General features: G+C 33.0%; 1 protein-coding gene across 1 annotated transcript in view; it reads left to right on the top strand.

Annotated features, from left to right (window-relative positions):
- Nucleotides 1–17,511, top strand: part of SYNJ1 (Synaptojanin-1) — a 64,219-nt gene that overhangs the window by 23,310 nt on the left and 23,398 nt on the right. Inside the window, exons 6-10 of the mRNA XM_051219339.1 lie at nt 154–355; nt 1,934–2,508; nt 9,475–10,047; nt 13,506–13,765; nt 15,825–16,186. Coding sequence (XP_051066607.1) covers nt 154–355; nt 1,934–2,508; nt 9,475–10,047; nt 13,506–13,765; nt 15,825–16,186 — 1,972 coding nt within the window. The remainder of the gene's footprint in view (nt 1–153; nt 356–1,933; nt 2,509–9,474; nt 10,048–13,505; nt 13,766–15,824; nt 16,187–17,511) is intronic.

Here is a 17,511-nt window from a genome sequence, read left to right as displayed (position 1 = left end):
ACTCGATCTTCAATGTGAGTTTATTTCGTAAAGGGATTTATCTTCTCAATAAATTCATTGGAATATAGTTAAATTCTGCCACATATTTAGGATATTTTTCTCCCATAAAATTAGTCTTTACTAATCTTTCATATATTTTATATTACGACATAGTTATGGCAACAAAATGGTGATCATGTAAGTCGAATGTACGCTGGAACTGGTGCTTTAGGTAGTGGACGGTCAAAACTACGTGATGCTCAACGTACAGCTGTTCGGACGATTCAGCATAGTTTCTTCGATAGTGCAAAACAAGAAGCTATGCATATGTTGTTGTCCAATTCCAGTTTACAAGGATGGATGAAACTTGTCGGAGGTTTGTTTATTTTATATGATTGCTTGATTCATGTCCCGTTTTTGATGCAATTAAGTTAACAATTAAATAGTGTTTTATGGATTATAAGCTATTCTGTATCGTGGTAGCATTCGATTGCTCAAATCAAAGTAAAACTACTGGTAATTTCTTCGTTTTAATTGATTAAAGCTTTGGAATCATTCATTGTTGAATGGTTAGTATCAATATATTACTGAATAATATTATCAGTAAGCTGACGATTTATTCTAGAGGTATGATATCCGTTGATAAACTTAGGTTTATAGGATATCTACCGGCTTTATCCAATAATTATTCCCATAAGCCAATATTTGTTTGTGTATCATCAGCCATAGGAAATTTTATACAACTTACTTTAGCAGTTAGCTGGTATTTTTAATATTCACTTTTGTTCAGAATTGATATTGACTTATGCTTTATTTATTTATTTAAACATATAAATATTGGTACAAGGAGGCACCAAACAGATATGCGCCACACAAGTCATTCGATTTATGTGAGGACTGAGATACTGCCCGGGTGGCCAAAACAAAGTAGGTGGTTTCCTTAGGGGGCCATGCCCGCAGCCTTCGACCTAAAGGTCTGGTCCACAAGGTAGTGGAGCAACGTCACAAGGTGCAGTCCCATGGTAGCCGGTGGCCAACAATTGGTTCATACGCCATTTGTTCCCTCAGGATCTTGGAGCCCATATACACCATTGATTTGGAATCAGGGTTTTCTAACTCCCGTAGGTGGATTCTCTATATCCACCGACCCGGTTAAAGCTTCGGACATTCGCTTTTGATCCTCTCAATTTCGTAAACAGTGCCTCCGCCACGAGAAGGCAATGAATAGGACTTCCCTGGCAGTGACTGTATGCACGTGGCCATGTGAGAGCATTTCGAGAGGGAGAGCTAACTCTCCCTACCCTTGGCCGTACCAGGGCATTTTGTGGCTTAGAGATTTTATATTGCAATCACTTGTACTTCACTAGAATTAGGAATTTTGCATAAATAACATTTTATATTACTCGACAGTTATTTTTAGTTTCAAAGAACGATGGTTGAAGTCGAAAAGGTATTGACTTAATGGTTGGATTCAAATTCTTCACTTTTATCTAAACTGTAACTTAAGACCAAGCGACTGATTTATAAGATTCACTTTTGAATTAGGTCTAAATCTTACTTTCGTATGTTGGTGTTTATGTTTATCCGTCGTGTGAATGCTTTTTTTCGGAATTCCTCACTTTATACAGTAGAGATTGAACGCTTGTTATTTCTACGATGGATACGAGACTTGCGTGATAGTTACAAGCTGATAGCTAAACCTCAATTCACGTGCAACACTGTGTTTAGTAAAATAAGAGTAGTTTCCTATAGGAAAGCTCTTCCTAAATGAAGAAAATTGAAGGTCATTACGCAATATGTCTATACATATAATTGATAATCGGTTTTGAGCAGGAGAGAACAAGAAAATCATTCTATTATTCATTGTTTACAAATAAAGCGGTATAAGCATTATTATTTTTTAGAAAATAATTTTGTTTTGCTTTTGTTATGTTTTTTATATTTTGTAAAATAGAACAATATCTACCTAGACGATTACTTCATTCAACACCTATACTGTTGACTAATATTTTACATCGATATCCAGAATTTATTCAAATTCACAATCTACGCTTATTTGTTGGTACATGGAATGTAAACGGCGGTAAACATTTTCGTAGTGTTGCTCATAAACATGAATGTGTTACCGATTGGTTGCTTGATTTAGCACAAACTGTTAATCAAAACGTCAACTGGGGTTATAAAAGCCCTGATTTTACTGATTCAGATGAATTAAATAAACCAATGGATGTATTTGCTATTGGTTTTGAAGAAATTGTTGATTTAACTACATCAAATATTGTTGCCGGTTCCAAACCATCAGCTAATCAACGTGATTGGGGTCAGTTCTTACAACGCCATTTAAATCGTGATACTGATGAACAAGATTCCTATCTACTAATTACATCAGTTCAATTAGTAGGTGTATGTTTATTTTTATTTGTTCGTAAACGTCTTGCTGGTTCACTTAGAAATATTGCCACTTCATCAGTTAAAACTGGACTGGGTGGAACTGCAGGAAATAAAGGGGCTGTAGCAATACGATTTCAAGTAAGTGCTGAATTTTGTTCCTCTGTATACTTCTGATCTTGTCCGCTTGCGGTAGTAATTACTACTTATTAAAGAATAACCAAGTAAATATTTCAGTAATTATTTCTTTGTAACAATACTTAGATTGTCAAATGGTTTTCTAACAGGTGTCCAGTTTTTCACTACGCAGCAACAGTTTAATGGTTTTTGATATGTATCAGCTTATTTTAGTAATAAAAGTTCCCCTCATAGTATGCAGATACATCTGCCATCTTTAAATGTATCTGACTTTGTAAAAATAATTCAGATAGACAGCACATTTGTACATAATTAGGGTTTTTTTCACAAACTTGTAGTTTAATGACATTACAACTTACCCGGTCGATAGAATTTGAGTATTGTTAAGGATTGAACAGCATGGAATTAGTTATTGGTAATTTATCGGTCTTACAAAAGGTTAAACACCATCTGAGTAGTTTCGAGGCAACATCCCTGACTGCGTGACACTGGATTATCTGTGGGTTCAAATCCTCTTAATATTATAGACTTGCTTTACTAATGAGTGTCAATCAATCCGTAGCTCAACTCCAATGACTTCTTGCTGATTACCTCCTAACGTCGACCACCGTAAACGACGATACAGAGTCTCTTGCTTTAACTAGTACATTGTAATTTGACCGGTTGGATACAACCAACATCCAAAACTAGAACACAATGTATTGTTCACTAATCAATAACCAACTGTTGTAATTATTTCTCACTTGAATCTAATGTAATAATTATATTATCAACAATCAAGTGAAGCTGTTAATGTAATTAAAACTGAATTACATCAAGTTGTTATGATAGAAAAATTAAAGCATCACAATGCAATCCACTGACCGTTTGGTACTGTTCTCGACTTGATGTTAACTTCACTGTGTTATTATGTAATTCGCCCCTATTAAAGATATATCACTTAGAAATAAAGTCTCTTCGTCATTCAGTAATTTAAACATTGACACTGTTAACTTATTTTTGTGCGCGATGGTAAGTTATTTAACAACAAATAAGAATTCTTTTAGGCAACCACCACTCATATCACGTCTACCTATGTAATCCGAAAATCCTAGAATGCTAAACGAAGGCCTAACATTTTGATCTATTACTGTATTTTCCGTCTTCTTCAAAGAACATTTCTATCCGTTGTAGTCCCGACCTTCTTACTATAATCATTATCCTTTGTCAGTATAAAAAATACAGCCACACAGATCTACGTTGTTTAAATTTCAATTGTTTGATTGATACAGTGCGTAATACTAGGGAAAACATCTTTCTACTAATCTCCAGTTTTTTCTGTGATAAAACTGCTTCATCGAAGTAACTTCAAGGATTTTAGTGGTTCGTAATCTGACTTTATTTGTTATCGTATGAATGATTGTTATGGAAATATACATGTACGCAGTCCTCATATATAATCATCGACTTAAATCGCGCCAGTGAATAACGGAATTAAATAAGTCAAATACATAAATGGGTTTTAGAATGCGTATATTTTGTACAATCGTTGATCGGATAACGAAGCAAAACAAAGTGACGCTCAATGGGAAAGGCTAGTATGTCAACTCGATTCAGCCAAACGTGAATCAATATTTATAGTCAGACAAAAATAAGTTTGACATGTGATAGGTAGGATAAACAATGCACACACATAGCTCATATAAGATCAGCCAAAGTTGATAAGCGAATAAGTGACAAGGTCAAAATATAGCTTGAAACGAATGGATAAATTGGTTTGTCCAGAAGCTATCATAGCCTACGTGGGCTTGACATAGGACCAGCCAAAACAGGGTAACTAAAGTTAATCAGAACTTATCAACTGATCTCAATGCTTTTCTGGTAAACTCAATGTCTCCTCTTTACAGATTAGACATATTAAATCAACAGACGAGTTAAATAAATTTCATCTTCCTTTTCAATACTGCATTTCAATTTCTTGTAAATTTGTTATGAGGCATTTCGACTAACCATCTATCTTCAATTTTGTTTGTAAACGTACTGAAAGATTGTAATGAATACATAAAGTAGAAATTTCGTTTCTATCGATTAATTATTGAGAATCAAAATTTCCCCTTATGTCATGTGAGTTATTCACTTATCATGTGTTCTTGTATCACTATAATAATAGCTATTTCTGTCTGTCCGTCCATCTTTTTACCTGTCTATTAAAATCCGTTCTTTTTGCATTATCCTCTTTTTTGAAAAAAAAAACTACTTTTCAATCATCTTATCGATGTGATGTAGGCGTTGGCTATTTCAGAAGTGTATTGTGTGTTTGTTTCTCGATGATTGATCGGTTTGCCCTTCGTCAACATTCCTATTTTCATTTTTCTCTAGCAGTTGTACCTACTCATGAGTAGTTAGTTCAGAGTATCAAATATATTTTTAATTACCTCATCGAAGTCATCCATACTCTAGTCAATCGGATCGTAATCTTTGTTTTTCCAAAGTAATCGAACCGAGTATCGAACAAAGCCGGATAAACATCTTGACCTATCCTAACCAGATATATTTTATCATAAAATTCTCTGGTTAGTAGTGAGTACCTTGGTTTACAAACGTTTATTTGTCGGTGAAATGAAGAGTAGAATCTGTTATTGACGCATATACAAGAAGGTACTAATCAGCTTAATATTGACTGAATTTGCCAACTGATGTAGGATAATTTCCTGAATAATCAGTAAGGCATGCTCAATAAACGATGTTGCCCATATATGGCCTCAAATGTCTTGGTATGACTGATGATGGGGAGGCGAATCATATATCAGAAGTGCTACTACTTATATTGTATTCTAATAGTTCGAGATAATTAAACTCTATGGATGATAAATGTCTTGTGAATCTCCAACTCAGGTTTCGTAATGTTGGTTGTCACCGCTTCGCTTGTATGCAAATAACTAAGACACTGTAGTACAGTAGTTGGTCAGGTTTCTAGCAGATGATTAAAAACTTTCTTTTACTTATAATACGACTAGCCTCGTTTAGATATACATGTATCAAAGTTGCTGAGAAACAGAGTAGTTAAAAAATGCTAAATTGTGTTCTCGGTAACAATTCACATTTTTACTTAGCGATTCATTTCGTTCAATTCAATAAATCCATGTGTGAGTATCTAAAGAATATTTTTTCTGGATTGTATATAATTGAAAAGTAATATTGCAGGTAAATTTGATTGATCCTTATCACTTCCTGTTACTCTTCACGATAGTTTATGCCATTTTACTGGACAACTTGTGTATGTATTTGTACTTGACTCAGTTTTAATCTGAAGGTCTCAACTTTTAAGCGACTAATTCCATTTATTTTGCTAAATGTAAATACTGTTAACACCTAAGAGAATATTGTAGTTTACATCATAGGTTAATTTAAGTCAAACACCCATTAAAAACTGAGAAGCGATGGGCATCTATTTTATTCTAGTATATGACTCCCCAACTGTGAGAATTATCGCCATCACTGGAGGTCGAACCCTGAACTTTGAATTCTCATGGAGAGTTTTAACTTTTCGATCAATTAGTAGACATCAAATGGTTTACATATCTAATTTTAATCATTTCGCGACATTGAGCAAGCATCTTTCAATGCCATCGTTGGTTATCTGTCTCATATCCGATATGGTTGAACTCTATTCCACTAAAACCTAAAGATTTATAGAGTATTTGAATGGATAAAAGGATTGTATGAACCTACTCGCGAAAATAAATCATTTAAAAAAAGTTTACTGATGCAAATCAACTTGCAGCGTTGTGAGTTGTAAATAGTTCAAACTTAGGTTTTACTCCCAATTCATTCTTTTTTTACTAGTAATAAATACTATTGATAGTGTTTTTTCTAAAAAGAAATTTCGCTTACTTGGTATGTGGAGTATAAATATTTTATTTGAACTGAGATTAAAATGTAATTTACTATAATGTATTTCAGTCAATTTTTAACTGTATGAAATACATTTATTCTAAATGGCAAGTTATTTTGTTCTCGCCCTCTCTAAATAAGTAACGTAACATTAAAAGAGTTCACTCTCTATATTCCACCAAAAGAAAATACATAATGTTTATGCGCTCTGCATGATTCATAGTTTTACAGATTTCACACTATAGTATGAATCATCAATTGATTTATTTATTCGGTACACAATTAATTGCCAACACGTCTTACCGAATGTTAAGTTTGGCTAAACCGTTTATCCACTTTTAATCGCTGTGTTCTGTTGTAATTTATAGTCTTTATTCACTTGATTGTATTATGTATATCACGTTATACTACTTAATAATATTCTGTAAATAACTTCATTTCCGTTAATTTTCGGATATGGTGCTTGACGCCCCCCGTTGTTTTAGGGCTTTGGTAAGTGTTTACTTGAATTTATTCCGTTCCTTTTATTCATTAATGTAGTTGTAAATCTTCAGAAGTTGTAACAGTCGATTTTTATTTTGACGCATTCATTGAACGTTCATTGAATTCTATCCTTTTTTATGTTTTGGGCTTTACTCCTCTGTTCCAATTATTTTCTTCCATTACCTTTTTATACACAGCTGGTTACTTAGTAGCTTATCGTATGTCTTCCCGAATAACTATTTTAGTAGGTGCTTTTTCTGTCATTGTATATTGACATGACAAGTACCCTAGATGCCTCAGAAATCGAGGTTCTTATTGTCTTGCACATATTTTTATAATAATAGTACAGTATTTCAGAAAAGTCCTTTTTAATTTGTAACCTCTTCACGTAGTCAGAAGTTTTTTTTCGAACTAACACTTCATTATGTTTTACGTTACTTTTTTCATGGGTTACATATTTTTCGATATCCAGATCAAATTTATTTCTTAGTTTAAGTTATCGAGCAAGTTTACCTTCTAAGTTACCTTACTAGGTCACTGACAACTATGCAAACTTATTAAGCATATAGTTAGTCATTTAGAAAAGTCAAGTTGTACAATGTTAAATAATCAACGTCATAAGTTTAAGTTTCTACTGTGTTTTTAGCAGCAATCACGATGCTTAAAGATCTCTGGATTCTGCAGCTAACCACGTTAAATCTATTCTATATCACCGTATCAGGACCTGGTGACATATATTTATAATATTAGTCAGTTAGAGATGTATAGCTTAACCATAGTCCGTTATCGCACTTTTCACTGGTTATATTTAAAGTCTACTGGTTATAGTTTTTATGCAGTTAATATTTAGGAATCCATTTGGTAGGCTTATAATTATTATCGAGGTGAAGTTTTGTTGCGATTGGGCTTATTTGAAGTTAGTTAGTTCAAGTCATGATGAAAAGTATTTCTGATTATTTAAACTTGCGACAGTTTTCATCCTACTAAGGATTTAAAAAGTGAAGAACTTTGAAATCTACTTTCAGGATTGTTCATGTTTTCATAATTACGAATATTATACCAGTGTAAATAACCTAAGCTTATTTTACTTGAGCATAATATTTAGTTGTGCTACTACCTTTTAAAATAGTAGTTTGTCTTATTAAGCTAAGGAATAGTACTACTACTTATGAAAACTGCACCTAAATCCAGTATTTGAAAGATAAAGTTTAGTGGTGTTTTGTTTTATCAGTTGAATGATTTGATAACAACAATGCTTTTACAGTCAAACCCTTCAACTCACAAACAAGTAACACTAGAAATCAACCATTTAAGCTACACATTTTCTAAGTTAGTGCATAATATTTTTACAGTCTCATGTTTCTATCAATCATCATTTATGATACATAGTCAGTGTATACCAAAAATAATAAGCATGACAATTTATGCATTGACGTAAATAATGCTTGCTTGTTGCATAAATTTTCAGTTCAGAAAATCTTTCAAATTTACTAGTTGTTAAACATCTATGAACGATATTATTCGTTATTTTTTTAAAAACCTAGATATTGACAGATTTAACGATAGTTTAAAATCTTCCCAAATTTATTTTTGTATTTTGTTGTCAACTTCGTTTTATAATATAATTAATGAATTATTCTACTGAAGGTTCATCAGTAACTCTTAAATTTAGTTACATTAATGAATGAAATACGTCAACCTTACATTGTTTCATTTCTTTATTGTAATTGATATATACTGTAAAGCTTTCATTTAACTCATAAAGAAAGATTACGTGTTTTATTTTGTATAAAAATTGTTTGAATTGATCTAATCAATGTTTTACACGTTGATGAGGTCATGCTTATGTATGTTGATCATTATAAGTTGAGTTAATATCTCCAAGGTATATATGTATATACGTTGATAATAACCATTTTTTTTCATGCACGAGTATTGATTTCTATACATATAGATTACTTTAAAGTGACAGATTAATTAAATTAAAAGTTCTCAATTTTTCAGCTGATCGCTAATGAAAATCTTTGAATCTTTTTTTTGTTTTGAAGAGATACATTAAATGAATATTTTATTAATAATATTAAACATTAGTAATGTAATGTTAAGATAATTGAAACAAATTTCTATTGAATAATTTAACAAAATAATCAACATTCAGTTATGCAATTTTAGGGAACAATGCTGTCATTTGGCTTTGATTTTATATTTTTATACGAATGTGTAAATGTATCTACTGGGCGTTCATTCAGTTGACGACCCACTATAGCAATTGATTAGATAGATATTCTTCCAATATGAAATATTACTCCTTCATTCGAAAAGTTTTACATTTGTGTTTAAAACTTATTAAATAACACTAATGTATTTCATGTTAATCCTGAAAATCACAATTTTAATCTTAGAAGTAATGAAGATAGTACAGTTAAACAAATGTAGTTTGTTTGAACTTTCATCGGCGCACATTTGAATCTTCTTTTTTTATCGAGCGTGAAAATTATTTTTTGACTAAACTTAATGTAAATCAGTGTTACAAACAATGGTGTGTGCAGTTTATAAGACATTAACTGAGATAATGGTTGTTTTTCTAACACCTTTATCTATCTTTTTATCTAGTTGGGTGCCACATCAATATGCCTTGTTTGCAGCCATTTTACAGCTGGTCAATCCGCTGTTCGTGAACGTAATGATGATTTTCAGGAGATTTGTCGTCGTCTTAGTTTACCTAATGGTCGTAACATTCTTAGTCATGATTATGTATTTTGGTGTGGAGACTTCAATTATCGTATTAATTTGTCAGGTAATGAGGTCAAACGGTTAAGTGCACAATCTTCTTGGCTTGATCTCCTACGTTATGATCAGTTGACAATTGAGAAACTAGCTGGTAATGTTTTTCGTGGTTTTGAAGAAGGCCCCGTTCGATTTGCGCCGACATACAAATATGATTTATTTTGTGATGACTATGATACATCTGAGAAAGCACGTTCGCCTGCATGGACTGATCGTATATTATGGCGTCGCGTAAAATTGACATTTCCTAAAACGGACGAAAATGGCATTATTTGTGTGCAGAATAATTCTCCAAGTATAAAATGGAATCCCGGTCGTTTGTTACTGTACAACCGGGCGGAGTTGAAAACAAGTGACCATCGACCCGTAGGAGCGATATTCAATATAGAAGTTCATGTGGTAGGTAAAATATGCAGAAATTACCGGCTGATATATATATATATATATATATATATATATATATATATATATATATATATATATGTTGTTTGTTCATTTGATTTATTTTCATTACACCAGCGCATATCAGGATTCCTGTTTATTCATCAATCAAAAAGTGGAAGGCCAATTAAACTGAACCTGGTTAAAAACTTTTATTAAACGACTTAAAGTCTGTAGGTTTGTGTCATGCTGTGATTTGACGTCGTATAACATAATTGGCACAAACGGTTGATTGGTTAATGAATGCGTCAATGAAAATGGTCTTGGTGTAGTTTGTGCAGGTTGAAATACTACATTTTTCAATTTGTCCGGGCCTCATTTAAAAAGGTCTTAAATAGACCAGATCAAAATATTATATGGTCCTCTTTTCTTATTTACTTAATTACTCATGTTGCCCCTTGTGGAGGAGCATAGACCGTCCACTAGCATTCTTTATCCAACTCTGTCCTAGATGATCCTTTTCAGTTCTTCCCAGTTGTCATTCATTCTTTACATATCTACTCCAAATCCCCAACTCAGTGTGTTCTTTGCTCTTCCACTTTTTCGCTTCCCTTCAGGATTTCAAGTTAGCGCTTGCACTATGAAACAGTTTGATGATTTCCACAATGTATGTCCTACCCACCTCCAACGTCTTTTTCCTAATCCTCTCTTCAGCTATAAGTCAGTTTGTTCGCCTTTACAGTAGGCTGTTGCTGATCGTATTTAGTCAACAAACATTGAGGATCTTTCGTAGACAACTATTTATACATACTTATGCTTTTTTGATTATGGTTGTAGTAGTTCTGTAGGTTTCAGCTCTGTACATTATAATTCGCTGTCTTCACGTTTGTATTGAAGAGTCGCACGTGTTCTTCAATTGCAGAAGTTCTGTACCTGATTTGCCAATCCTCGCCTTTACGTCTGCATCTAATCCTCCTCGTTCATCGATGGTGTTGTCTAATTACATGAAAGTTTCCATCTCTTCCAATGTTTCTTAATCAAGTGTGGTTTTGTTGGTGTTCTTAGTGTTGTATTTGATGATCTAACTCTTTCCGTTGTGTGTGTGTGGGCCTACTGATGCAGAGACTGCTGCTACACTGTCTGTGTTCACCTGAATTTGTTGGTGTGTATTAGATGAAAGAGCTAGGCCATCTGCGAAGTCCAAATGGTCTAGTTGCATCCAACCTGTTAATTTTATTTTGTGCTTCCCCCCATATGTGGAGGTCTTCGTAATCCAGTCAGCCACCAGAAAAAAAGGAAGGGGGGAAGTAATCATCCTTGTTTGACTCTTTTTTCCACTTGGAATGTGTTTCTAGTTGTCCTACTTCCTCGACTTCACAATGTAGTGCGTTGTATTAATTCCGGATGATGTTGACGACTGTCTTAGGTACTTCATAGTATCGAAGAAGATTCCATGTGTCTCTCCAATCCACTCTGTCAAATGCCTTCTCACAGTCAAGGACGTTGCTGCATAGTGACGAATTTCACTCAATTGACTGTTCAACGATGATCCGTAGTATCGCGATTTGGTCTATGGAAGACTGATCATCGAAGTTGGACGTTTACTGAATCTTTCATCCGGTAGAGCAACACTGTTGAAAACTCCTCCCGGTACCGGTAGTAATGTGAAGCCTCTGTAGTTTTCTGATTCAGTGAGATCTTCCTTTAGTATTCTGATGAGGTATCCTTCTTTCCAGTCTGTCGGCACTTGTTCTTCCTCCCAACTCTTTTGTTGCACTTAATTATTATTGTAGTTATTGGGGATTTTGTTACGGAGTTGTGTTTTATTAATTGAGGTCTCTAATTCTACTCTTAACCTTCCTTTTTTATATGAGCTTGAAACTATCAGTAGCTCAAAATAGGCTTCAGGTGGAGCTATTAAGTTTACAAAAGTTATTGTTTTAAGATATTCTTTGATATCTGAGTGACATTACTTATGTCTATGTAAAACCTCATGACATTATTCTAAATATCAAGCTTTTATATAACTTCTTTGCTCATTAACTTACAATAAATATTGGTTTTACACATTTTTCTTACGTTTATCCCTATCAGTTCTACTTTTTTCACATGCCTTTTCTGGTTTCACCTTTAACAATTCATATCTCTTTCCCCTCCGTTGTATATATATGTATATCCAAATGGTTTCAATTTTCAAACAATGAATCCAGTTATTTACATACTTATTTCCATAGAAATTAATAATACAAAACTAATGAATTGATAATTTTAATTATTCTTAATTAATTTACACATTCATAATCATTTTTATTTACCAGTTATCATACAAATTTAAAATATTTTAATATGATCAGGTCATGTATTCATATTTTCTGCATTTTTGACAGTTAAAAAATTATATTCTTTTTGTAATTTGAGTTGAAATTATTTGTTGCCACTTAACTATTAATCCTTATTAGAATATGGATCTTGAAATGAAATTAACATAAATTGTATCATCTTGAGATTTGAGCAATTACAGTGGATATTTTTTCTTACCAACCAATAGTCTAGTGCTATTTTAATATACAATATATACATATCTAATGTGATTGCAAACATCATTGTAACTAGTTGAAAAACATGGACTATGAGCAAAATATCTACAGAAGAGATTAATATTTTAGCAATACTATTTTCACCTATAATTTGTAGAAGTGTCTGTTTAAATCTTAGGATATTTCCAGCATTCTTTTTTTGTGGTTGCAGACAGTCATAGTGACTAGGTCTACAGACATAACTAACAATCTATGTGTAAATCTTTTTGCCTCTGAACATGTAAAACCAGTTACAATTTTGTTTTGTCAACCTTTATTTATACAAACGATCGGTGTTCACGTTTATACCAGTTTTAACATTTTGTTTACTGACGCCTTGTAAGTATTTGTCATTCAGCTATATGACGTACTAAAACATTTTACTATTTATAGTCTAGGAAATTATCTACCTTTTTCTAGTGTACGTTAACGATAATGTTTCTGAGCAGATCTTTTCTATTGTGATAAACAGATAACCTTTAAGATTGTACAAACACCATAAACTTGTAACTGTATACAATATCTAAGGCATCCGTAAAGGTGCTCATAGGTCAACAGAAACGTACTACATTCAGTCCCTGAATATTAATGACTGTAGAATATAAACTTTCATAAGCAATAATTCTTTATCAGCGTTGAAGTTCAGGTTAGATTTCACCGATCATGTTTGGTTCAAGCAATATATTTTGTTTCTATTTTCATACATTGTTATCTGTCGTTTTGAAATTGAATATTTTCTCAAGCGTTCAATTCTTACTGTTCATATAGTTTACATTTCACTAAAGATAAACTGTGATCTTAATACGTAAAATAAGGAAAAATAACATTATATTTCATCATGCTAATTGCCAAATGTAAATTGTGTTCATTTGAATTCATATTTTGCACAATCTTCTACAGATCTCACGACAATCTCGACGTAAAGTTATTTCAGATATTACCGAAGATTATGGTCCAATCAATGCGACTGTTCAAGTTGATTTAAAAATTATAGAAAGTAATTCAAAACAGTTATTATCCGAAGATGTTAAACCATACTTATTAAATGATACAGACTTCTTAGAAAGCCTAAAGTTGATCGGATCTTCAAGGGATGGGACAATTTTACTGTTACATTTCCTAGATCCTCTTACTATACTATTGATTTATTCCAATTCTAAGTAAGTTCATTTTCCAACTTATGATTATTAATTTTTGACAACAGTCAGTCATGCGCAATGTATGATAATACCTGGGTCTCTTCTAATCTAAGTTGTCTCACCATGTCTTTTGTGTTGATACAATGATCTTTCTTTGCTATCGTGATAATTAACAAATCACTTATTTCTTTATGTTCTGAATATTCAGGTGGGTCTGTTGAACAAGGATAAGGCTGAAAACATCAAGTTCAAAGTTTGAGACGAAAGGTGTTTGTAACAGGTAGCATCGTGCCCCCCACAATCACCCAAAATTTCTAACAACCTAGACGTAGACAGTAGTTAGACAACGTCAAGCCTAAAAATAGTACCCACTTCTCTTGCAACATAGGTGCGACAGGGTTTTAAAAGTTACGGAGATAATGTTACAGGAAAAATACCTACGGATTAGTCATGTTTAACTGACTTCAAGCAGTTTCTCGTTTGTTCTTTACAATCCCGCCACCATGTCATGGAGATCAGTAATAATACTAATGCTAATACCACTACTAATTATAATAATGAGTAATAATTCCGTCTCTATTTGACGTCCTTCTTATGATATGGGCAACGGGGAGGTACCGAACACCACCAGACTCCCACCAACGGCTTAGTTTGTCAAAAGTCTTACTATATGAGTTAAATTAATAATAAACTTGACTTTGTATAAACGATCATAATTACAATCTGTCTGTACTTAGTTCCGCGTGATTGAGCTCATTTGAAAATCCTGTAAATCTTAAAATCTTCAGTGAGTTATAGTGCCTTTGATCAGTTTTTTCTTCGTTTTAGGGACTTGTGCTTCTAGTTTCAGATCTTTTAATGCAGGTGGATATGAAAACTAAATATCAAAATTTCCTTTTATTTCACAGTTTTCTCGTCTCTTAAAAATATAAAGTAGGAAGATAATTTTGTCTGCACTTTCGTTATTGAAATAATAATCTTGCAAACTGTTAAACATTCGTATTTCGTAATGATTGACATCACGTATTTGAAGAAACCATTTTAAAAGGATATGCATATTAGAACTGTCATATTGAAACAGTTGTCAATTTTATCATGTATACAAGGTAGTATACTTATCTAATCAAACAACAATTTCATATACTACCATCAGCCAGCTATAAGTTCATGCACTTGCCTTTAAACCACACTTGAAGTGTGAGGGCTGACGATACTACTCAGTTGTTCAAACCGAAGTAGATTGAGCGGATTTTGAGCTTGTGACATAGTGGTTGGTAGTCGAGTGTTTTCACCACTGAGTCAATGCTTCGTAATCACACCACTAAGAGTAAACTATATTATTAATTTAGTTTTTACACTGCATTGTTAAAGATTTCTTTTTAACTCCAGTTCAGTTATTATCAATGCTGGTGGACAGCCTATTCTCCTCCACGGGGGTTAACAGGTGTGAGTCAGTCATTGTCAACACAATGACTAGCGAGGAGTATTTGAAATTTGTAGTCACAGTAGATTTCCTCGGGGTCTTTCCCTACTCTGTACTGAAATACAATTAAAAACACTACTGTCAGATTATTCGAAACGTGACTAAATTAGTCACTGTGAAAAACAACTAGGTATAACACTCATGTTCATCGAATGACTGTCAACTGATATAGATAATGTATGTATTTAGTCCAAAAATAATTCACTGATAATATCTTGAACAGGTATGGAACATATCATATTAGAATCATGAAGCTAACCTGAAGTATGTGCTGATAATGTTGTTCAGAGGAAAAATGCAAGCTCCACAACTAAACCATGTGGCTTAGAGAATGGAACTCCACAAAAAAGAAGCTAACCTTGTATTATAATCGTTAAAACGTTTCTCTATTTTTGTGGATGTTAATTAACAAATAAACTATTTCTGAAAGCTCCAGTTAATTCTCGTCGTCCCATACTCTAAAAATTATCAAGCATAGAACTTGTGAATAATCTAGTTTAGAAATATAAAATATAATTTTCCGTGTAGGACGTGTTTGTTTAACAACATTTACTTTTTTTTAAGGCTATTTAATTAAAGTACCCATTTTTTTCCCAGACAGGCGTCTATCGCTGCGGCATTTTTGGATAATTATATTATACCATGGGATTCTTCATCAAACGGACTACCTAAAATAACTGGTGGTTATGAAATTCATATATCCACTTCATTATACAATTCTACAAATTGGTTAGATCGTATGCAAAGATTGATTGAGATTTCAGAACGTGAAGAATCTAATATAAATGATTGTCGAATACCAGCTGAAATTTTCAACGCATTACCTTCAATAAAGAAATTAGATAAGCAACGACCTTCTAAAGTTGATGACAACAATGGACAAACTTTTAATAATGATAATGATTTCGAAAATGATATTACTAACTTAACTATCAACCGGGCTGTTGAACCATCACAACGTAAGTTTAAAGAATTTAATAAATGTTCTTTGTTTTCAAGAGCTTATTTATTACTTTCATTGACGTAGTTATTTTAAATCCTATCAGCAGCTCATAAAACTACTTTCGTGTTGATAGAATTTTTATTATCAGTTTAAGGTTGTGGAGATTTCTGAAGTTTTAGTAAGATCACGAACCGATCCAAGTTAGAAATCATTGTAAACCTGGAAGTGGTGAACGGCCGTTTCGTCTTAGTGTAGAACTTCTGGGCAATGGACATCCATAATCTTACAACTGAGAATCAAATTCAAGGTCTTCGATCTCGCACGCGAACCACTGAGCCAGGATCCACCTTTTTAATGCCTAACTTCAACCAACAGCCGAGAGTGGGAGGGGTCAACTCTCCCTCTCGAAATGCTCTCAAATGGCCACGTGCATACAACCACTGCTAGCGAAGTCCTACTCATTGCCTTCTCGCGGTGGGGGTGTTGTTTACGAAATTAAGAAGACGAAAGGCGAATGTCTACCGAATATCTCACAGAGGAATAAAGTAAGTATGAAGAGAACTTATAGGTTTATGAAAGGAAATTCCTATAGTTTTGTGAATAAATGAATGATTTGATTAAGGGGTGGATCGGTGAGACATGTTTTTTAAACTTTAGAATTGTGCTACGTGATATCTCCAATTATCAGTTATACTTTTCCGTGACCATTCAAGTAAATCCATCTTTATTATCAGTGGTACAAGAATAATGTGATAGATGGTGTTACATTATATGCCAGAAAAATATTCTGTATTACTACAACTTTAAATGTCAACTTATACTAAAGTTATACAAGCTGTTAAATATTTACAAAACTTGTTATGATAATTTTAGTCTTTGAATATCTATTTCTCAGTTTTATTTAGCTGAAATGATATGCCGTAAATCGATATTTCATCATAAATTAATGATATTCGAAAAGTATCGTCTTTCGAATACATACAGGCTTTTTACTTAGCTTACTTTCCGTATTTACCGCATAAAAATGTGGTAACACAATCAAGTATGGGATAGTGGGTTTTTCGTCGACATTAAACAGATTTCATTACAAGATTTACTAATCTAGGTTATGATAACTTCTTGTAGTCTTCCTTAATTTATTACATACTAAAATTTTGAACTCTGTCGTGGTATGCATTTCATTATGAACCGAAGTTCCTTACGGTCATTTGAATTTAGTTACTGTTAATCGATGTAACTGTTTCAACAATAGTTAATTTCAGTATTAAACACATTAACTACTAATAAGTAATAAGACGTATTTTAAGTGTTACGTAACTTGTCTCATACTGTATACAAACG

This window comes from Schistosoma haematobium, chromosome 4, assembly GCF_000699445.3.
Source record: "Schistosoma haematobium chromosome 4, whole genome shotgun sequence".
Taxonomy (NCBI): Eukaryota; Metazoa; Platyhelminthes; class Trematoda; order Strigeidida; family Schistosomatidae; genus Schistosoma; species Schistosoma haematobium.
The sequence above is the reverse complement of the archived record's forward strand: the minus strand, read 5'-3'. Positions and strand labels throughout refer to the sequence as shown.